This window comes from Monodelphis domestica, chromosome 1, assembly GCF_027887165.1.
Source record: "Monodelphis domestica isolate mMonDom1 chromosome 1, mMonDom1.pri, whole genome shotgun sequence".
Classification (NCBI taxonomy): Eukaryota; Metazoa; Chordata; class Mammalia; order Didelphimorphia; family Didelphidae; genus Monodelphis; species Monodelphis domestica.
Genome location: NC_077227.1, coordinates 720,765,127 through 720,787,592, shown reverse-complemented (window position 1 = coordinate 720,787,592; position 22,466 = coordinate 720,765,127). Strand labels below are relative to the sequence as shown.

At 45.2% G+C, this 22,466-nt stretch overlaps 1 protein-coding gene across 9 annotated transcripts in view; it reads right to left on the bottom strand.

Annotated features, from left to right (window-relative positions):
- Positions 1-22,466, bottom strand: part of LOC100618860 (zinc finger protein 420-like) — a 134,671-nt gene that overhangs the window by 77,956 nt on the left and 34,249 nt on the right. The window contains exons 1-7 of one of the 9 annotated variants that reach the window (XM_056812458.1): positions 14,292-14,475; positions 13,910-14,146; positions 12,837-13,028; positions 11,021-11,072; positions 7,478-7,601; positions 5,927-6,022; positions 146-4,562 (exon numbers count right to left, since the gene is read on the bottom strand). The exons of 2 other annotated variants lie outside the window; for them this stretch is intronic. In XM_056812458.1, coding sequence (XP_056668436.1) covers positions 2,530-4,562; positions 5,927-6,022; positions 7,478-7,601; positions 11,021-11,053 — 2,286 coding nt within the window. In that variant the 5' untranslated portion in view covers positions 11,054-11,072; positions 12,837-13,028; positions 13,910-14,146; positions 14,292-14,475 and the 3' untranslated portion in view covers positions 146-2,529. Of the gene's footprint in view, positions 1-145; positions 4,563-5,926; positions 6,023-7,477; positions 7,602-11,020; positions 11,073-12,836; positions 13,879-13,909; positions 14,147-14,291; positions 14,476-22,466 lie in introns of those variants that run through there. 6 more of the 9 variants (XM_056812450.1, XM_056812454.1, XM_056812465.1 and 3 more) reach the window with 6 other exon arrangements.

Below are 22,466 nucleotides of genomic sequence, written 5' to 3'. Positions count from 1 at the left end.
AACATCAATATAAGAAAGTGGGTGGAGCATACCTGGGTCTTTTGGCACAGATGCAGGGATGGAGAGAGGTAAGGGGGAGAGAGAGAAGATGCCAATAGAATAGACATATGGTCTAAGAACTTAGAGTAAGGAAGAGCTTTAAATCTATGCTTATCTACCTTTTCTATTAATAAACTTTATGAAAAATAACTGGTACATATATTAATTTTAACTGTAACACAGTTCTTCCTCAGGCCTTCAGTTCTGCCCCAGGGCTTGAATTCTACCTGGGCCACTACCAATGCTCATCTTTGGGCCTCCATATTCCCCATCTCTTCAACACCTGACTCCCACTTTCATGTCCAGGACTTAGACCCTCCTACTGAAGAGGTAGATATCCATAAACCCTGGGCAGTAGACTAATCTGAAATTAGAGGTCCCTATCATTGCTGACAGTGAATGTCTCTTGAGAAAGGATCAATCTAGATTTGATGGAACTGTTTTAAAATAAATTATAAAGTAGGAGCACTTCGATTAACATATTTTACTATTAGTTTTATATTTGATGTTGTATGTGTGAGTGTGAAGCTCCCTACCCCCTTTTATGATTATAATAGTATTAGCCTTTATGGTTATATTTATAACAATCATTAATTTTAAGTTCATAGTCAAATAATATCGTTTGCTTTATAAAAATTCTAAACATTTGCCAAGATATTTACAGTTTGGGGTACTATCAAATCTTGTTTACAGCCTGACCTTAAGCCTGCATAAATATTATCACACCTCTCCTGGGTGTATAACAAGATGATCAGTCAAAAAGGATGGTCTTGTTTGAAGAACAAGTCACACAGAAAGTGGAGGGCTACTCTTATTTTCATGTCAGTTAACCAAAACTGCTGATTTCTACTATTTTACCATAATCATCAGTGAAGACACCAAGACCCTGAGTACTGCAAAGTTACCACTCATAGTGATCTTTTTTATACTTAGCAGATTAATCATACTTGTGTCATTAAGAAGATGCCCATATGTATGATTTTGCATCCATTCTATTTTCACTGTGACTGCATTTTCTGTCAGTGTGCCATCATATTTCTTGGCATAAAAAAGGCTATATCTCCTAAGACTCAGGGTCTCTGCTCTTGATAAAATAAAGACAGGGTCAGGCTTTATTGGGAATCTGGCCTCCTCCCAACAAACCTATTTAGCTTGGAGTTCTTCTGTACAGGTGTGATAAATTTTCACCACATATGGAACATAGATCTTAATGCAAAATAGGCTCAAGATTTGACAATAGGTTTAGAAATTGTAGAAATAAGTGTAATTGAATCAATTATGTTACACTGGCCTCTGAATGCAATCAGTCCAGTGTCAAGATGACAGATACGTGGTGATTTTCTAAGATAATTATTTTGATACTGCATTGAACTGAATAGAAATAATTGGAATGCCAATAAGTTTTTCATATTTGAAATCTACAATGTAATTTATCTTTTAATTTTCACTATATAGGAATTTTTGAGAAAATTTTATATAAGAAATGATGCTAATTACAAATAACTTCTTTAGAGCAAAGGAATTATTCCCGTACTAAATTAACTCTTCTTAGGTCTAGATCCCATGAATTGATGAATTAAGACATTCAAAAATAGGGTTAGAATTTTAAAAAATTGAAGTATTTAATTGGATATGTTGTAGAGCAAATGATAACTTTGTTTCCACTTTTAATCTTTGTTGCATTAGTTTTGTTTGTACAAAGAGTTTTGAATTTAATATAATAAAATTACGTATTTTATACCTCATAGTGTTATCTATTTCTTATTTGGCCATAAATTCTTCCTTTATCAATAAATTGATATGAAAGGTAACTATTCTACACTTCTATTATTTGTTTATGGGATCACACTTTAGGTCTAAATCATATGCCCATTTGGACCTAATCTTAGGAGAGGTTATGATATAGTAGAGTGAATTGTCTGATTTTGAGTAAGCCAAGAGCTCAGTGTGAATGTCTGTGGTTTCTGGGATGAGTAGTATAAAAGAGTAAATTATGAGACTCACCCTAAATTAATTTTATTTATTCTAAGGTATGAGGGGGAAAAGATGGGAAAATAGGAAAGATATATTTTCCTCATTGCTATTCTGTGGCCACCACTAGGGTGCTCTAGCCATGTCCAAAGGGAAGTTCAGCTGGCAACAAAACTGAAAGTGGATGAGCTTGGATATGCACTTTTCCCTCAGTTTATGAAACCTTTTGCCTGCCAACTAACTACAAATCTCATCTCAGGAGCCAACTGTGGCTTTCTATTTGGCCTGGGCCTCCCAGGGGGGCAATTCAGGAGACATCACCCTGCTGTCGTCTAATGATTTCAACACTATTACTGCCTTTTCTCCTGCTGCCATTCTATCCTTACTCAATGGTCGCCATGATATAATCCTTGCCTCCGAGTCAAGTTCTGCTGCACCAGGAAGGAGGAAGGTAAATTTCCTTCACACAACAGCAAGACTGGAGCTGCATGTGAATATCTTTACATATAGCTTGTAATCTTAAGGTTTCTCCACAGTGTGGGTTCTCTGATGTACAGCAAGATGGGAGCTCTGACTGAATGTCTTCCCACACTGCTTACATTCATAAGGTTTCTCCCCAGTATGGATTCTCTGATGTACAGCAAGATTAGAGTTATAGGTGAATGTCTTTCCACACTGATTGCATTCATAAGGTTTCTCCCCAGTGTGGACTCTCTGATGTACAGCAAGATTGGAGTTATAGGTGAATGTCTTTCCACACTGATTGCATTCATAAGGTTTCTCCCCAGTGTGGATTTTCTGATGTACAGCAAGACTGGAGTTATTTGAGAATGTCTTTCCACACTCATTGCATTCATAAGGTTTCTCCCCAGTGTGGACTCTATGATGTACAGCAAGATAAAAACTCCGTCTGAAAGTTTTCCCACACTGCTTGCATTCATAAGGTTTCTCCCCAGTGTGGATTCTCTGATGTATAGCAAGTTCAAAGCTCCGTCTGAAAGTCTTTCCACATTGCTTGCATTCAAAAGGTTTCTCCCCAGTGTGGATTCTCTGATGTACAGTAAGATGGGAGTTCTGACTGAATGTCTTCCCACACTCCTTGCATTCATAAGGTTTCTTGCCATTGTGAATTCTCTGGTGTAGAGTAAGACTGGAGCTCTGATTGAATGTCTTTCCACATTCCTTACATTCATAAGGTTTCTCCCCAGTGTGTACTCTCTGATGTAGAGCAAGTTTGGAGCTTCGACTGAATGTCTTTCCACATTGCTTACATTCATATGGTTTCTCCCCAGTATGGACTCTCTGATGCACAGCAAGACTGGAGTTATATGTGAATGTCTTTCCACACTGATTGCATTCATAAGGTTTCTCCCCAGTGTGGACTCTGTGATGTACAGCAAGATTAGAGTTATATGTGAATGTCTTTCCACACTGATTGCATTCATAAGGTTTCTCCCCAGTGTGGACTCTCTGATGTACCACAAGATTGGAATTATAGGTGTATGTCTTTCCACACTGATTGCATTCATAAGGTTTCTCCCCAGTGTGGATTTTCTGATGTACGGTAAGACTGGAGTTATTTGAGAATGTCTTTCCACACTCATTGCATTCATAAGGTTTCTCCCCAGTGTGGACTCTATGATGTACAGCAAGATAAAAACTCCGTCTGAAAGTCTTCCCACACTGCTTGCATTCATAAGGTTTCTCCCCAGTGTGAGTTCTCTGATGTATAGCAAGTTCAAAGCTCCGTCTGAAAGTCTTTCTACATTGCTTGCATTCAAAAGGTTTCTCCCCAGTGTGGATTCTCCGGTGTACAGTAAGATGGGAGTTCTGACTGAATGTCTTCCCACATTCCTTGCATTCATAAGGTTTCTTGCCATTGTGAATTCTCTGGTGTAGAGTAAGACTGGAGCTCTGATTGAAGGCCTTTCCACATTCCTTGCATTCATAAGGTTTCTCTCCAGTGTGGATTCTCTGATGTATAGCAAGTTCAAAGCTCCGTCTGAATGTCTTTCCACATTGCTTACAGTCATAAGGTTTCTCCCCAGTATGGATTCTCTGATGCACAGCAAGATTGAAGTTATATGTGAATGTCTTTCCACACTGATTGCATTCATAAGGTTTCTCCCCAGTATGGACTCTCTGATGCACAGCAAGACTGGAGTTATTTGTGAATGTCTTTCCACACTGATTGCAATCATAAGGTTTCATCCCAGTATGGATTCTCTGATGTACAGCAAGAGAGGAGCTCTGATTGAATGTCATTCCACACTGCTTGCATTCATAAGTTCTCTTACTAGAGTGGATCCTCTGCTGTTCAGAAAGACTGGCTGTGTGCATAAAAGTCCTTCTGCACTGATTACTTTCATTAGATTTTTCTTCAGTGTGAATTCTTTTATGTTCAATATGAGATGAATTTTGAGGTGGAACCCAGAATTCTCTGAAAGCAAAGTTATCGGGACCATCAGTCATGAACCTTTGTAGGTCCATTTCTTCCAGAGGAAGGTTCACTTCTGTTGGATTTGCCTTCATTTCAGGTCTGATCTCCCCTTCTAAAGAAAACAAACAGGAAAACATACATATAGAGTGACATATTCACATATATAACTCTAACTCCTTTCCTCCATTATCAGAACATAAACCTCTTTATATCCTATTTCCTCAGATAAGAAGAAAAGTCTTCCAATTTAAATGGGCACAACCCTTCCTTTGAAAATGCCATTACATCAAAGATAAACAACAATTTAAATAACAAAGAGCCTCCCATGTGATCTCACTGGTTCTTCATAACAAATCTGGGATTTTGGACAGGCTAGCTTTATTACATTCCTAACTCAGATCATGACCTCAGAAAGACTGGATGAGCAACTTGACCCAAAATCCTGGCAGTTAAGACCAAATCTGGGGGGTGGGCATGCTTTGTCCACAATACTAGACAATTCACTTTCAATCTTTTTGCTTTTACTTCCATTGTCTATATATTCAATCCTGTTTTCATAGGTATGACACCACTGGATGCATGTAGATTAAATATTTCTATTACTTCATCATCTAGCTTCTCTGTAAGCATTATGTAATTTCCTTTGTGATTGGTTTTGACCTTATTTTTTCTTCCAGTATCTAAGATCAGATGAGGAAATTCAGCATTATTTTTTGTATTTATCCAAGGCATAAAAGATTTGGTTCTGTTCCCTACTCCTGGAGAGTAGCTATTACTTTTCCTTAAATGCCTCTTTTCACTAAAATGAAATCCTTCTACTAAATAAATAACAAAAGTCTCCTTAGCATTCTTGTGCCTGGCCCTGAAGAGAAGTTCATTGAAGAGCTTCACTTCTCTCATATAAGCTGAAGATACTTTGGAGGCACAGCAAGCAGAGTATCTAATCAATTTATATCCATAATCAATTCATTGAGTGTATTATTTTTACAATCTAGAGGGCTTCTTAGGAACTGTGAGCATGCTACTGTCCCCTCCTGCAGAGGGTGAGCTCAATGAGGGCAGGGGATGTCCACTGCAGCCCTTTATATACCCTGTAACTTAGCTCAGGATGCAGCACAGAACAAGCACTCATACATGTTTCTGGATACTAAAGAGTTCTGAGGAGATAAGCTCAGCCCTTCTGGTACCTGCAAGAGACTTCCAGGTCCTTCAGTCCCAAGAACTGACTTCTTAGAGGGTCACAGACTGACCCCATGAAGGGAACAGATAGGAAATGGAGTCCAACAGCCTCATCTTACAAATGGGGCAACTGAGGCTCAGGGATTCAGTGACTTGCCTAGGAAGCCCCTGCTAAAACCTCTGAAAAAGAATACTAAGTTGGGTCCTTCTGTCCCCAAATCTAGCCCTGGCTTCACCAGAGCACACAGAAGCCTCTGGTCACTCTAGACCTCCCACACCTCTTTTACTCTCCCTTACCTGGGCAGCAGGTACTCAGGCTTTCTGGCTCCAGCATCCATGGGGCTTCCCTCTGTTCTGAATAAGAGATCATGTCTTCTGGGGGAGCAGGAAGCCCTGGGCAAGGGAGAATCAGTCAGGGAGGAGGATGGTGAGAAGCTCCTCACTGAGTTCTCTTTAGGGAAAGGTTGGGGAGTCCAATAACACCACTCAGAGACTCCCTCAATGGGGTTCTTACAGGAGTCTGCCCTTACCCCTCAGTGTCTGTAATGCAGGAGCCTAGGGTAGGATCAGCTTATTACCTTGTTGGGGTAACCAGAATGAGTAATTGCCCTAACCCCTTCCTGTTTTGGTCTATTCTGGGGGAAACTCTTAAACTCCCAGACTGGGTCCAAGGGTCAGTGTTCTGCATTAGTCTGAAGCTCCACACCCAGGGACCTCCAGGCTTTTGTCCCATCATCCTGCCTGCTTCTCCCTCCCTAACACCTCTTTGATCCCCATGGACTATTCTCTTGGGGTATCTCTGCCTCCTCTCCTGGGAACTCAACAACACTCCTTGAGTCCAATGCTGTCTCTTAGCCAGTCCACTCATCCTAACAATCACAGAGGGCAAGCATGGCCTGCAAGAGGCTTACTGGGACTCCTGGAGGAGAGACTCCAGAGAATTTATTGTGGGGGAGAGGAGAAGAATGTTAGGGAACCAATCTCAAACCAGAAAGTTAGGTTCTAGGGCATTTTCTTAAGAGAAAGTTGGATTCAGTTCATAGTTTTCCATTATCTGGAAATGAGAGGGAGCTAGAAGGGGAGGGGAGCAGGGACCTGAGATTAGAGGCAAGAAGGCCCCAGTTTACATTTTTCCACAAACAGTTCCCTTGTGGGTACCTCAGAACAAAGCACTTAATCCAATTTATTTCTTTATCTGTAAAATAGGAGTAATTTTCACTGAATTAGGAAGATGAAGGTAAGGATGAAGTGCCATAATATTACAGAGAAAACCCTTGGCAGAGCTCCAGGGCAAGAGCAGGTCATCCCTTTCCTCCCTTCCTCACTGGCTCTGCTAGAGGTTTAGGGCAATAAGAGGGAAGACTAAAGACAAATCTGATCTCCTGGAGACACCTAGGAACTCTGAGGTATGAGTTTATGCTGGTTAAAGAGAAAAAGATCACCAATACTAGATCCACTCTAGTGGATCTAGTAGATCCACTCTAGAGGGGAAGAAGGTAGGAGCAAAACCCTTCTGAACAGTTTTCCCAGATGGGTTTGGGAGACCCAATTCCAAGTCAGGGAGAGGCGATTTGGAATAAGCTCTGAGATTATTTCCATGTCTGAGATTCTCCAAGAAGCATTTGATCTCAGACTTTGAGAGCACAAAAGGAAACCTCCAAGGTCCCATTACACAATGCAAAGTCCTTTTGCAGCAGAATCAGGTAGCAGGAGGACCCTGGCTCTGGGACTCAGCACACCAGCCCTCATACCTTCTTCATGACTGCAAATAGCTTCCAAACCTATATACTGCTGAGGGCAATATGGCCTTGGATGGCCGACTTGGGCAAGAGGGATTGGGCTCCTTACCCACAGAAAGAAGGTTGCAGGCATTCTCTAGCATCACTTCCTTGTACAGCTCCTTCTGGGGAGGGGACAAGAGGCGCCACTCCTCCTGGGTGAAGTCCACAGCCACATCCTTGAATGTCACCACCTAGAACATCCCAAATCAGAGTATGGAGGGCTGAAAGTCACATCAGAATGAAGAGCCTACCTCTGGTCAGTTACAGAAGGAAAATGAGCCACAGAGAAGGGACTGAGTCAAAGTGTTAGAGCCTTTGTCAAAGTGTTAGAACCTTTGTCAGTGTTAGAGCCAGCACTTGAAGCTGAGTCTTTAGGAACCCAATGGAAGTTTGAGAAAAGCAGCTCTATGATGCTCCGGAAGGAAGTCGATAAATTTCTACTGTGTGAAGGGAAATATCTAGGGAACCCCCACTGCAGCTTGGATTCCAAGGGCCCCAGCAGTGGGATGAAAGAGTCAGTCACATGTCTGTAGCCCTGTTGTTGTGTCCCAGTGCAGCCAGCGTCAGTGTGAGAGTCATCAAAGTACCAGAGCCCAAGCCACAGAAGGAGGAGCTGGAGAATGTAAAAGGCAGGAGAGGGAAGGAAAGGGGGCTTTCGCACCACCACCCCAAAATTATAACCCAGGAGAAAATACGTAATTTTGCCTCTCAAGCTATGAGGAAGAGGGTATCTGACAAGGCTGGATAAAATCATAACAAAATTCATTTGGGAAAAACAAAAAAATCGACCATATCAAGGAAAATAATGAAAAGGAGCCAGGATAAATGGGGAACAGCATGACCAGAGCTCAGACCAGATCACAAATCAGCAGTCACCCTAAATCTGGGGTAAGTAAAATAAAGAGATAAAGGGATGGAACAGATTAAAGAAAATAACTCCTGTCAAGTGGCAAACAAGCAATTTGGGAGAAAATTCGTTATTTGGTAAAAATTGCTAAGAAACCTGAAATGCATCCTGGAAGGAAACGAGGCTCGGAGCATAAGCCTACACCATACTCTACTAAACATGGTTTAAGGAAATGTGAGCTTAATAGTAAAGATCACACTATAAGAAGGTAGGAGAGAAACATCTCACAGCTATAGGGAGATGTACACAGGATAATATTTTATTTTCTCCCCAATTACAAGGAAACACAATTTCTAACATTCATTTTTTAAAATTGAGTTCCAAATAGTCTCCTTTACTCCATTCCCCCTCCCTGAGAGAGCAAGCAATCTGATCTAGACTTTACCTCGTAAAATATTTGTCCTTATTAGTCATTCTGTGGAAGAAATCTCAAACCAAAGAAAATGAAACTAAGGAAAAGAGAGAAACATTCTTTGGTCTGAATTCAGAGTCCATCAGTTTTTTCTCTGGAAGCAGATGGCTTTTCTCATCATGAGTCCTTTGGGATTGTCTTTCAATCCTGAAATGCTGAGAACAGTGGAGTCGTTCACAGCTTCTGACCACACAATGTTGCTGTTATCCTATCAAATGTTCTCCTGCTTATGATCATACTTTGCATCAGTTCATGGAAGTCTTCCCAGGTTTTTCTGAAATGATCCTGCCTGTTTTTCCTCATAGCTAATCGTGTTACACTGTAATCACATACCACGACTTGTTCGGCCATTCACCAATTAATAAATGTCCCTCCATTTCCAATTCTCTGCTACCACAAAAAGATCCTCAATATAAATATCTTTGTATAAATAGGTTCTCTCCCCCTCTGGGGTATCTTTCTGGGATACGTGCCTAGATCAAAGGGTATGCACAGTTTGAAAGCTGTTTGAGCAAAGTTCCAAATGGTCAGTCAATGGACAACAACTCCACAAACAAAGCATGAGTGTCCCAGGTTTCACATATCTCTGAATTGATCATTTTCTTCTTCTGGTATAAAGGCAAAATTGACAGGTATGAGAGGGTGCCTCACTTTGCAGTTCAAGGATTCAAATGCTTAGCTGAACTCTAGACAGAGGCAATTACCAAGAAAAATGGAAATGTCTGATTACTTAAAACAGAAAAATAAACAGAGCCTTGAACTTCTGTTTGCCTCAGTTTCCTCCACTGTGAAATAACAAGAATAAGAATATTTGCCCCGGAGTGTTATTATACAGCTTGCTGAAAGCTGATTTTTAGGAGAACATGAAGCACTCCAGCCTGTCTGCATCGCATTGTTTGCACTGAGCCGGATGCCTCTGTGACAAGGCCAGGATGTCTCCCTCAGGACCTCCCTAACCCTATTGGCACAGAAACTCGCAGGCCTTCCAGGAACTCAGCCCTTCTCTCCAGCCTGTCCAACCAGGGAAGGACCAGACCAGGGAGGAACTCTACAGAACAGAGGAGGAATGTAGCCAGCTGCTGGCTCTGCTCAAGAACACAGGAAGCTCCTCTCTGAGAAAAAGGCCCCATTTCTGTGTGGGGGCCCTTCCTGGGCTCCCCCCAAACTCTTCAGACTCCCTCTGGGTCAGGGAGCTCAGCAGCAGCCAGGGGGGGGGGGGTCACTCTCTGGAGTGGATACAAAAGCCACAGGGGAGCTCTCTGGGCCTCCCCAGCTGCCTGACTCTGGCTGTCCCTGGCAAGGACCTGACCATTCCCACCACAGGCTCCCCTGGCATAGGCTGACCTTCCAGGCCTTCCTCTCCCCTCACACCTCCCTCCTCCTCCTCCTCTGACCTCTGGCCTCCTGGCTGATGCTTGGCCAGGACCTTCCCTGGCCTGATTCTGGGCCTCTCCAGGGGCTGTCTGTCTCCCTGCAGGGAATGTCCTCCCTTCTGCCTCTGGCCTCGGAGCTTCCTTCCAGTCCCAGCTGAATCCTCCCCTGGGGAACCAGTGACCTCCCAGAAGCTGAGAGCCTCCCTCCCAGGGGCCTCCCTCCCTCCCAGGGGCCTCCCTCCCTCCCTCCCCCCCAGCTGGTTTGGACATGGCTGCTGAGGGCTCTCCTCGGTCAGACTGGGGGGGCCTGGAGGGCGGCCGATGGCTTCTCCCTTCCTTTGGGCTGAGCAGTGCCCGGCACACACCAGGGTGTTCCTCCACACTGGCTCAGCTGGGCTAAGAATGGGGGAGAGGAAGGAGCTGGAGGGACCCGGGAAGACTCGAGGACTTGAGGCAGAAGCCAGGGAGCAGCCCAGGGGACAAGGTCTTCCCTGAGGACCCCACAGAGCAGGGGACACCCTCGGGCTCTGCTCCAGACCAGACTCCAGAGGGAACAGGGGAGAAGCAGCAGAGAAGAGGCTGGGAGGGAGGCAGGCAAGCAGAGAGAGCCAAGACAGGATCCCCAGACAGGGAAGGACAAGGAGTCAAGGGTCGTCCTGGGCCCTCACCTGTGATGGGAGAAATCCGGCCTGGGAGGCACCACCTGGGGGAGCTCTGGGGGTCTGAGGGGCCCCCGGGCCAAGGAATCCCTGCCAAAGGCCAGGAGAGAGCCAGGAAGGGCTGCTCCTCCTGCCTGGGATGGGGGGACAGAAAGGGCCCAGCAGGAAGGAGGGAGCAGCTTCCCAGCCCATCTTGGCTCAGAGCCAGGGAAGGGCCTCCTGGCTGAGGGGCTCCCATCTGGGCCTGGAATGCACTTACCTGGCCTGGCAGTCTGTCCCTCTCCAAGGCCATCCCTGGCACTCCAGGCTCCCTGTAGAGGCAGCAAAGGAGCCCCAGTCAGTCCCTCTGGGGAGCCTCCTCCATCTTTTCCCAGCCTCGTCTCCCCACTCAGGCTGCTGCTCCCCACCTTCCCCCCACTTTCTGGCCCCTCAATGGAGCTCCAGCCAAAGCTCTTCCCAGCAGGCCTCCCTTGGCCCAGGGAATGTCTGACTTCTCTGGCCTTCTGAGCAGCAGGAGCTGGCCTGGAGCCCCTCCCAGGGTCCTCCCTGCCCTCTTTCCCAGTGTAGAAAAGCCCATCTTCCTCACTGCCTTTGGGCTCCCTCTCTGGGCCAGTTGCTCCTGCTGAGAGCTGAGCAGAAAGCTGCCTGCATCTCCCTCCCAGCTCAGGATCTGGCTCAGCCCCATCCCTCCTGGGGCTGGCCCTGGGCCTCTGCACCCTGAGCTGGGCAGGGAGAAGGGACCCAGAGAGGCCCAGGGTTTCCCTTCTCTTCCCAGGCCTGAGGCTGCCCCACAGGGATCTCCATGGGGTGAGGGGCCACAGGAGTCCCCCAGGGCCAGGCCTGCCCTCAGAGGACCAGCCCAAGGGCCAGGGGGCCAAAGAGGGGCCCCAGGAAAGGGCTTTGGCTCCTCGGAGGCCTGAGGGCAAGAAGGCAGAGCTCAGAGATCCTCCCAGAGGGCTGGGTCTGAGGGCAGCACAGAGGACTCTCTAAGCAGGAGCTGAGGGACAGAACACCTGGGTCAGGAATCCCTGGGCCCGTGGAATGGCCCCTCTCTCCCCCTAGACCCCTCCCAACCTCTAGACTCCAACCCAGGGCTGGGATTCCCCTGGGCTACCACCACCAGGAGAGAGCCCCTTTCCCCCTGAATCAGCCTGTCTTTCCTTCCCCCTCATTTCTAGGGATCCTCCCCTCCTCCCAGACAGTCTAGATACAGCCTCAGGCAAGTGGGGGCAGCAGAGAGCTCCAGGGGGAGAGCAGGCCCCATGGGGGATGTGAGGGAATGTGAGGCTCACAACAAGGGGCCATCTGGGCCTTCTGGGGGAGTTTGAACCATGTCAGGAGAATTGGGCAGGTGAAGGGGGGTCAGTACAGGTGGGGGGAGAAGTGGAACAGCTGAGAGAGGGAGGGGAAGGAGGGAGAGGGGGAGAACCAGAAATAGAGCCTGGACCTGGCCAAGAGGCCAAGGTGGGCCGAATCTGACAAGAAACTGGCCAAAGCCAAAGCCCTGCTCTCAGGGGGAGGTGGAGAGGCTGCAGGAGGACCCTGGGAAATCTCCCATCCCAGAAGTACTCAAGTGCCTACTAGAGGTTCCCTTGGGCTGGGGGGGTTGGGTCCCAGTGCTCCAGGGGGAGATCCTCCAGCCAGGAGGCCCTCCCAGGGGGCCTGGCCAGATTCAGGGTTCAAAAAGCAAAGGGGAAGCCACCAAGAGTACAGGAAGGGTCTGAGGCCAAAATGAAACCCAGTCCCTTTCCCCTGCAGGCCTGGCACTGTCCCCAGCAGAACAGGTGAGATTCCCTTGGCTGGAGGGCAGTCCTCCCTGTGGGGAAGGCCCTCCTCCTCCCCTCAGCCCCCCATCCCTGACTGAAGGACGTTCCTGGTGCTCTGCTGGCCTCCTGGGCTCTCTTCCCCTTCCTGCTAGTCTCCCCTGAGGTGACTTTTCTCTGGCCCAGGTTCCCCTCATCAAATTCCCCATGATGCTCTTTGGCACCCCCAGCCCTAATGGCCCCATTGCTGTCCTCCCTGCCACACCCTCTGTCCTGGGCCACACCAGCCTCCAGGGGGTCCATGAACAGCACCTCCAGTTGCTGGCCAGGAGCACCTTCTCTGCTTGTCCCCCAGGGCAGCTGACAGGCTATCCGTCTCCAGCTTGGACCACTGACCTCCCTGGCTTCCTTATAATCCAAAGGACAATCTTCTATCTTCCAGGTAGGTCTCTTGAACTCTTCTTCATTCTTTGCCTTCTCCTTGGGTCATCATTGCCTGTTTAGCTAGTGTAAAAGGGGATGCTTAATCCCTAACTCTAACTTAACTGGGGAAAGAGCTGGCTGGCTTAGTGGACAGAGAGTCAGACCCAAAAGAAGAGGTTCTGTTACCCTGGAGACCAGCCCACAGGAAAAGGAACTAGAAACTGCTCTCAGAGAGGAAGTGGTATAAGAAGGGCAGTTGGACAGGGAGAGATAAAGGCAAGCTGGAAGTATGAGGGAGTGAGACTTCTCCCTCTAACATTTCCTGAGAGCAGTTGCTGCTGCTGGCTGTGGCTCTGGACAGTTTGGCTGTTGGAGAATCCCAGGGAAGGAGTGTGAGGGTGGGCAGCTGTCCCAGGTTTATGGTAAGTGAGTTAGAATAGAGAGACCAAGAGTGTAGGTCCAGCTCAAAGAGCTATTTGAGGCTGTCACAGGATAGTTTTTAGGTAGTTTATAGGCTGATATAAGAAGTTTTGGGTAGGCTTTAGCTAGCACTAAGATAGATCCTTAAATCTCTCTCTCTTTCCTATCTTTCCTTCTTTCCTATTTTTGCTCAATTAAAACAAAACTTTGTTAAACTGCTCTCCTATCTTTGTCAAGCTCCTAATTTTAACCCCTACACCGGAATAGAGCATGCTTGTGGTGACTGAAGCAGAGGCAGCCCAAGGGACGGGGGAAGGAGGAGGAGCGGGGTGGCAGTCTGGGGCTCAGAGGCTGGGAGGCAGGACTACTGGGTCCTTACAAGGCACGGTAAAACTGCACCCGGTACAGGTCCCCAGGATACCCCCTCCAGGTAGGACGTTTTAGCAGGAAAGAAGATCCCAAAGAGGAAGCCGAGGCCACAGCTAACCCCAGTCAGAGATCAAAGTAGCCACAGGGAAACATTTCCCGCAGGAAATTCGTACCTCTGGGCTGCCTGTCTGGCTCCGCTCCAATCCCAAGTCCTTTCTGGACCCAGCCAGTGCAGCTCCAGAGTTTCAGGACGTGGCGGGTGGGGAAGGACTCCCGGCTTTGGGGGATCCAGGAATTGGGCTCAAGGAGGCACAGGCGTGAGGTGGTGTGCCTCGAAGGAACTCGTAAAAGGGAGAATTCGACCTCAGCCCCAGCCAGGGTCCATGCCGCAAGTGTTTCCCGGCTCTAACCTGTGGGGACGGGAAGTGATGCTCTCTGCCTCCCGCCCTCCCCCTCCCCGTGTAGGAGCCAGGCTCCTCTACATCTGGCCCCTCCCCACTAGGGTCCCGCTTTCCCGCTGTACCCCGCGGTTTCCCGCCAGCACTTCATAATTACCGAGACCTGAGGTGCGGGGTGCAGGAACTTAAAAGGCTGACTACGGAGCCAAGGTAGGAGCATCTTTAGAAGTGGAGGAGGAGGAGGGACTCGGAGCAATCGTCACTTCCTGCTTCCCAGAGGCCCCGCCCTGCTCCTTGGACGTGAGCCCCGCCTTCCTCCACACCCACTATGGCCCTGTCACGGTCCGGCTCCTCCGCGGCCCTTCCCCTGTGGCTCCGAAGGCCGACTCAGTTTACGGCGCTCTGGTCTCCGGGCTTCCAGGTTTTTTGAAAAGAGTCCCGGGGCTGCAAGTATCCCGAGCTCCACGCTCTTTTTGAACCTAAGGCAGTCTGGGGGCGGCAGATATTCTCTTCTCTTACCCCTATGCTGGCAGAAAAGAAATGTGGGCGTGGCCAGTCTCCTGAGGGTTTACAGAGGTGGAAGGGGAGTATCACCAACTGGGGGTCTGCAGGAGGATTCCAGGAAAGAAACACAAGCAGAGGAAAGTAGGTGAAAGCCCCGCCCTCTTGGTCCGCCCTCCTAGCCACACCCCTCTTTGCCCAGATGTCTCTGACCACGCCCCTCTTGCTCTCTTGTCTCTTTCCCCGCCCTCTCTGAGCACCCTCTCTAGCCAAGCACCTCTAGGTCAGGTTTCTCTAGGCTCCTCCCCTCTTGCCTTAACCATATTCTAGGGCAGAAAACTTCACAACCAAATGAAAAAAAAAAGCAGAAATAATAAATGCATCCTGTTTCGATCGTGATGCAATAAAATTTATAATCAGTAACAATTCATGGAAAGACAAAAAAATTAATTGGAAACCTGAGCTGAAGGTCTCCACAGCCCGGGGAGGTTTTTGTTCAGGCCTCCATCACTGTGGGAGAATCATAACCTTGCTGACAAAAGTAATGTGCACCATCCTCAGCCTCCACACTGTGGATTGTGGGATTAAAATCTATCCCAGACCCCCTGCCCCTGAAGCAGGCAGGGACCCCAGACTCCAGCAAATCAGCAGCATAGATAAGAGGTTTGGGAGGTTTTCCTGGAGACTGCTGGTACCAGGCTAACCTGCTGCCAATGCTCGGACTGGCCCTGTAGCTGATGGTGAGTGTCTCTCCCAGAGCCACAGACAGGGAGGCTGGAGTCTGGGTCATCACAATGGCTGTCCTGGACTCTGGGATGGGAAGAAGTAAGGAGGAAAAGCAGATTCAGGTAAAGAACCACATCCAGGTGCCATGAATTCCCCAGTGAGTCCCCTCCTCTCACACCATCTGTTTTGTGCCTCAGTCTGACATGGCATCCCATTGGCTGTAGAGAACATCTCCTTCTGCCTCCCTCATAGGGTTTATAGTTGTGGAACCTCCTGCAGAACCTCCCCTCTGTGTTAGGCTGTGGCTGGTCTTACCCTGAGCCCAGAGCACCAGGAGGCAGAGGAGCTGGGATGGGGACATCATTGTGTCCTCTGTAGAGCTGCAGGCAGAGAGCTCTGAGCCCAGAATGAGGCAGACGGGGACAGAGAGGTATTTATATGTCAGGACAGCCTTGTGCAGGGGCTGAGACCTTCCCATGCAAAACAGACCCAGAACCACCTCTGGCCTCTCAGATTCATCTTCAGAGCCCAGGTGTAGGCCAGACTCTATATTGGGATTAGCAGAGTGTGTTATCTCATGCTTAAATGGTCTCTCTGGTTCCATCTCTGTCCAGGGTAGCTGCAGGGTCACGGGGAAAGGCCAGGCTGGTTGTGGCTAACACAAGGGAGGCCTCTCTGTCTCCCCAGAAGAGACTAAACCTCTGAGCCTAGAGCAGAGTCAGTGAGGAGGAGAGAGAGATGTTTGTACTGTAGAGGGCAGAAAAGTCATTAGAAAAGGGAAATGACATGATTAAGAGGTTAGTTTAAGAAGAATGAAAAGATACACTTCAAGGAGAGGTGAAGGAAGAGGCTGAGAGTGGGAGGAGGAAGACAGAAGCCCCTGGGAAGGCAGCAAGTGAATCCTGGGCTGATAGAAAGATGGCCCTGACTAGTGGGGGGAAATGGACCGTCCCTCCCCCAGGGTGATCTCTGCATTCAGTGCCTGTGACTTCCCTACCATTGTCTGTACTTTTGATCTCCTCCCTCCCTTGTTTGATTCAGTTCAACTGCTAGAGACTCACAGGCAATGGAAAGATGGAAGATCATGGATGGAAGCAGAGACACATGTCACCAGCAATGATGGAATGTTTAGAGGTTTGCCATTACATAGTAAGGTTCATATCAAACTCATCCGAATTTAAGGCTGTCTGACCATCGGGGAAGAATGAGAGTCCCTTGACAGAGAGCCAGGACATTACATTCGAAGCCTCTAGAATTTTGAAGAATCAACAGAAGGTCTTCATTGTGTTGCATTAATCTTCTGTATGGGATTTCTGGAAGGTCATAGATAGGCAATATATAGGATGGAGGCCTTGGAGTATTTTCATTCCTCATTGGAACTGATGAAAGCACCATTCTCTGTGTATCCAAACATGTTCCATGACTTCTAAGGATCCCCCCTGTCTTCTCCTCCCCTCTACCAACCATGTATGTAAAAAGACCCTTCCTCCTTGGTAAAACTATTCTGTCTTCTGATACCTTCTTCTTCCCAGAATCTCTAATCACTATGATAATCAGCTAATTTTTCCCCAAAGTTTTCTACATATAATATTTCTTTTTTTAATTAAAAATTTTTTATTTAAGTATTTTTCCTTGATTTCATGATTCATGTTCTTTCTCTCCCCCTTTTCCCCTCTACCTCCCAGAGCTAACCAGCAATTCCACTGGGCTATACATACCTATTTTCACATGAATAAGTTTTGTTATAATCTTTTAATGACCCAAACTCCACATCCAATACCCATATAAACAAGTGAAAAATCAAATGTTTTCCTTCTGCATTTCTATTCCCACAGTTCTTTCTCTCTATGTGGATAGCATTCCTTCTCATATGTTCCTGAGTATTGTCCAGGATTATTGCATTGCTATCAATAGCAAAGTTGATTACATATGATTGTTCCACAGTGTTTCAGTCTCTGTGTACAATGTTCTCCTGGTTCTGCTCGTTTCACTCTGCATCAAGTTCTTAGAGGTCTTTCTAGTTGTGACCGTGAAAAATGTGGGTTTCAAGACTGTTAATTGCCAAACTGTAAAGATAATTTTTAGTGTTTTGATTTAAATAAAAAATAAGTGGTTGCCATGGGAAAAATTCCCAGAAATACCCAAGTTAGTTGGGTTTTATGGAGATTTTAATTACTACAAATGAAGGAATTAAGGGAAGGGAAAGACAGAGTAAGAGGAAATAGTAGGAAAAGGCTAGGGCCTAGGCCAAATGGCCTAGGCCTTTCTCTTTAAGAGAGAAACTAAGTCAGTCTTTAATCACTCACCACAAGGTTTTTCCAAGTAAAACTCTAGTGTTCAGAGACCCAGCTACTCCAACTAGTCCGAACTCCAACTCCTTCAGAGAGCCTCCTCTGACTCCTGACCTCCAATTCAGCTTCCAAAGCTAAACCCCCTCCAGAGCCTCAAGCTCCTTCCTTTTAAAGAAAAATTTCTCTTTTATCACCTCCCCTAAATTTTCACATCTACCAATCACAGTAGACACTTTTCCTAGGACTGCCCATTCTTAGTTTTCACCACTCTTTAGTTCTCACCTTCTCTGAGTAGATTATATCTTCTGAGTACTTCACACCTCTTTGCTAAGCTTGCCCTTTGTAAGTTGCTTGGCCTTTTAGTGATTAATTTGACCTTCATAGATACTTAGCACACTTTTGTATTAGATCTAAAAATAGACCTAGATTAAGGTTTTGACCTCACTATAGGTATGAGTTAAGTACTTTTTCATTGTTCAGTAAGGAGTTTTGCAACTTTATCTTCCCCTAAAGTGTGCCTAAGTATGGGTGGAGTAATGTAAAATTCCCAATACATTCCTGATCAAGTACCTTCATTGTTTAAAATGGGGAATAGCCTTAACCAAATGTTCCAAGGTAGAGTCTGAGAAATTTTAAGATTCACACAGTTCATATAAAAATCAATCAATTCCTCATTCCTTATAGCACAATAGTATTCCATCACCACCATATTCCACATTTTTTGTCACCACAAAGAGTGCGGCTATATATATATATATATATATATATATATATATATATATATATATGTCTATACATATTTTTCCATATTATCTCTTTGCGGTTCAAGCCCAGCAGTAGTATGGCTGGGTGAAAGGGTGGTCAGTCTTTAAAGCTCTTTGGTCATTGGTCTAGACTGCCTTCCAGAATGATTGGATCAATTCACAACTCCACTAGCAATGCATTAGTGTCTCAATTTTGCCACATCCCCTCCAACATTTATAATTTTCCTTTTCTGCCATATTGGCCAATCTGCTAGGTGTGAGGTGGTACCTCAGAGTTGTTTTGATTTACATTTTTATAATCGGGAGGGATTTAGAACTCTTTTTCATGTGATTATTGATAGTTTTGATTTCTTCTGAAAAATGCCTGTTCATATTCCTTCACCATTTGTCGATTGGGGAATAGCTTGATTTCTTGTACATTTGACTTTGTTCCTCATATATCTGGTAAATTAGACCCTTGTCAGAGAGTTTGGTTATAAAATTTTTCCCCAGTTTGTTGCTTCCCTTCTAATTGTAACTACATTGATTTTGTTTGTAAAACTTCTTTTTAATTTAATATAATAAAATGATTCATTTTTAATTTTGTAATGTTCTATAACTTTTGCTTGGTCTTATATTCCTTTCTTTCCCAGAGATCTGACATGTATACTATTCTATGTTCACCTAATTTATTTATGATTTCATTCTTTATATTTAGATCATTTAACCACTTTGAATTTATCTTGGTATTAGGTGTAAGATGTTGATCTAAACTGAATTTTTCCCATACTGTTTTCCAATTTTCCCAGCAGTTTTTGTCAAATAGTAAATTCTTGTTCCAAAAGATGGATCTTTGGATTTATTAAACACTAGCATGCTGAGGTCATTTACCCCTGGTCTATTCCATTGATTCATCTTTCTATCTCTTAGCAAGTACTATATTGTTGTGATAGTCATTGCTTTATTTCTCATAAAATTTAGTTTTGTGAATTTTAGATTTACTCCACCCTGCTTAGTCTAACAAAGCAGGAATGCCTACATCCCTACTTAAGGATTAAGTGTTGAGAAGGATGGCTAATGACAGACATGTGCTAGCAAATGACAAATCAGAAACAACTGACAGACCACTGGGCTATTTTAAGTCAAGTTTAAGCTACCATTGGTAAATGTGAGATGCAGGAAGTGATGTAAAAAACTGTCTATATATTTCATGTCACTTCTTTCTGGGCTTGTCTGGTGGAGAGGTGGCTGGTGGCAGTGTGCTGGGCATCTTGGCATCTTGGCATCTTGGCGTGGCTTAAGCTATTGTCCGGGTTTGATGGTGAGCATCCTTGATACAATACTGGGAGAAGCTTAGTAGCAAAGTTCAGATGAGCTGTCTTCCCTGAGCTCTCTCGGAGTTTAGACTGATTCCTTTTTTCTTTACCTTTCCTAAAAAAAACATCCTCCTAGGAGGCCCCTTGTATTGGATGAGGCCTCATGGCTGGAAGATCTCTGAACTCCCTTTGGCTCAGGCTAAGCTGGAGAAATCTTATACCCTTTTCCCTCTCTCTTCTTCTTAATTCCTTCCCTCTATATTAATTAAATCACCATAAAATTCCCAAACTGACTTGAGTATTTCCATTGGGATTTGAATTAATTGCTGGTGACCAACTAAATTTATATTTCAGTAAAAAAACCCCTAAATTTACCCCTTACAGTTTTAGTAATATATTTGGGGAAAATAGTCATATAATATGAAATTTCATTTTGGCCCAGTTTCTAATTCATGAAATTTCTTTCTCTTTTACCCAGAAATGTATATAACACCAAATAAATAGTACTAGGAAAATGTCAAATGAAATGAGATTTTTCTACATATGCAGTTGAGTGGAAAAATAGGATTGCCCATGAAGATACAGAGTTCCATCATGTTTGGCTTATTTTTCTTTTTCTTCATGTGAAAAATGTTTCCTGTAACTTTCAAAATTCTCTTGCTTGTTTCATTTTCTTTCTGTTTCTGTTTCATTTCCTTCTGTTCTCTGTCTCACTGTTGCCGTTTTCTTTTGCATTCTCTTTCCCTGTTTCTCTGCCTTTCACTCTCACTCCCATTATGGGGGGGGGGGAGGACAGAAAAGGCCTTTTGGTAAATTTGCACTGTCAAGAAAAACAATTTTCAGGTTGACTATCGAGAAATGTATTCCATATTCTCTACTTTGAATCTAACACCTTTCCCTGTCAAGAAATGGATAGGAAGCTTCATCCTCCTCCTCTGGAATTGCTCTTGGTCATTGAAATGATGAGGGAGTTCTCAAGTCTTTTAAAGTGATCTGGCTTCAAAATGCTGTTGTTAGAATATTGGATTGTACAGGCCTAGAGATGGGAGGTCCTAGGTTCAAATCTGGCCTCAGCCACTTCCTAGCTGTGTGACTTTGGGCAAGTCACTTGACCTCCATTGCCTAGCCCTTACCACTCTTCTGCCTTGGAGCCAATATACAGTATTGACTCCAAGACAGAAGGTAAGGGTTTTAATAAAAAAAAAAAGAATATTGGATTGTAGTAATTATTCTCTTGGCTTTGCTGCCATCACTCTGAATCAGTTCATACGAGTCTTCCAGGTTGATCTGAAACTATCCATTTCAGCATGTCTTAGGCCAAATCACGTTCCTTTCCATTCATATACCATAACTGGTTTAGCCATTTCCCAATAATGGAGCAACTTCTTAGTGTCCAGTCCTTTTCTATTTCTACAAAGGGACAAATATAAAGACTTATACCTGGGTTCAAAATATGAATTTCCAAAGTACAGCATGAGGAAACCATGATTAGACAGATGTTTGAAAAAGATGTAGGAGATTTAATGGGTTGAGACTCGTATGTCACTGGTTTAACATGGCAACCAGAGCTGGTCATCTTTCTCTACTCTCTTTGTCAGATCTCATCTGGAATATTGCATTCAGTCATGGGCTTGCTATTTGAAGAAGGACATTGAGGAACAAGGACATGTCTAGAGGAGAGTGGCTGTATTGGTGAAGTCCATGCTTTTTGTGGCTGACTTGAAGCAACTGGGGATACTTAGCCTTTCAGGAAGAGAAGACTTATGGAGAACATGACAGCTCTGTTCAATTATTTCTTTTCTTTTTAAGATTCAACAAATGACATTTTTATTCATCAATAGTTCCCATAAAGACAATGTCAAAGAAATAGGTCAATGAATGTTGGAATCAAAATGGAAATTCTTATTATTTCCAGGTCTTGGCTACTTGTTGCAAGGTAGCTGAGGTACATTTTACTTACAAAAGAGTTTTCAGGGCTGAAAGATGGGGTTGTGATCAATGATGTGGGATTGAATGCATATGCATGTTGAGTTTCATTTTGTTGTCAAGAATTTGAATAAGATGCTGCATGAATGGAAGGTGACCAGACTCCAGCTTTGTCCACACTGGGGCATCATTTAGAGTTATTTCAAATATACCTGAGTATTCTCAATCATTTTCCTTAGGAAGAAAACCATCATACATGCAGAAATCTTATTTTCTTGGCCCTACTGCCAGAAGCTTGGAGCCTGCATGCCAAAGAAAGCAAAAGGATCTTTGCCAACTATTATTAAGCCTATTAATACTAGTTTGAAGACTGACAGGAAAGATGCTGTTCCCTCTGACTCCAAATGCTCCTCCTCACTCTCCCCTTCCAAGTGAGGCCTTTGTGTTCTTGAATAGGGCAAGCTTGTGAGTTCAGAGCAATCCCAGCATTTGTTCTCTGTGCAGGGTCTCAACTTGTCCTGTGATAGAGGCTGGCACTAGAGAAAAAGTGCCAGACTGAAGAGTATGTGAAATTGATCACCTTGATGGGGGAGGGGCCCCAGGAGTGAAATCCAAAGGGGAGAAGACTCTGGCTTGGAGAACAGTGAGAGTCTCTCACTCTTGAGACTTCGAAGAGAGAAGGTGGGAAAAAGACTTTCTCCTGAGGGTTACCCACTTTTCCTGCTGGCTACTGTAAATTTATCCCCCCAACACTTCCCAATTGAAAGGACTTTGTGAAGAGAAACCTGAGCAGACTTTACCTCAGCTCCTGTTGCCCCGGGGTGTCAAT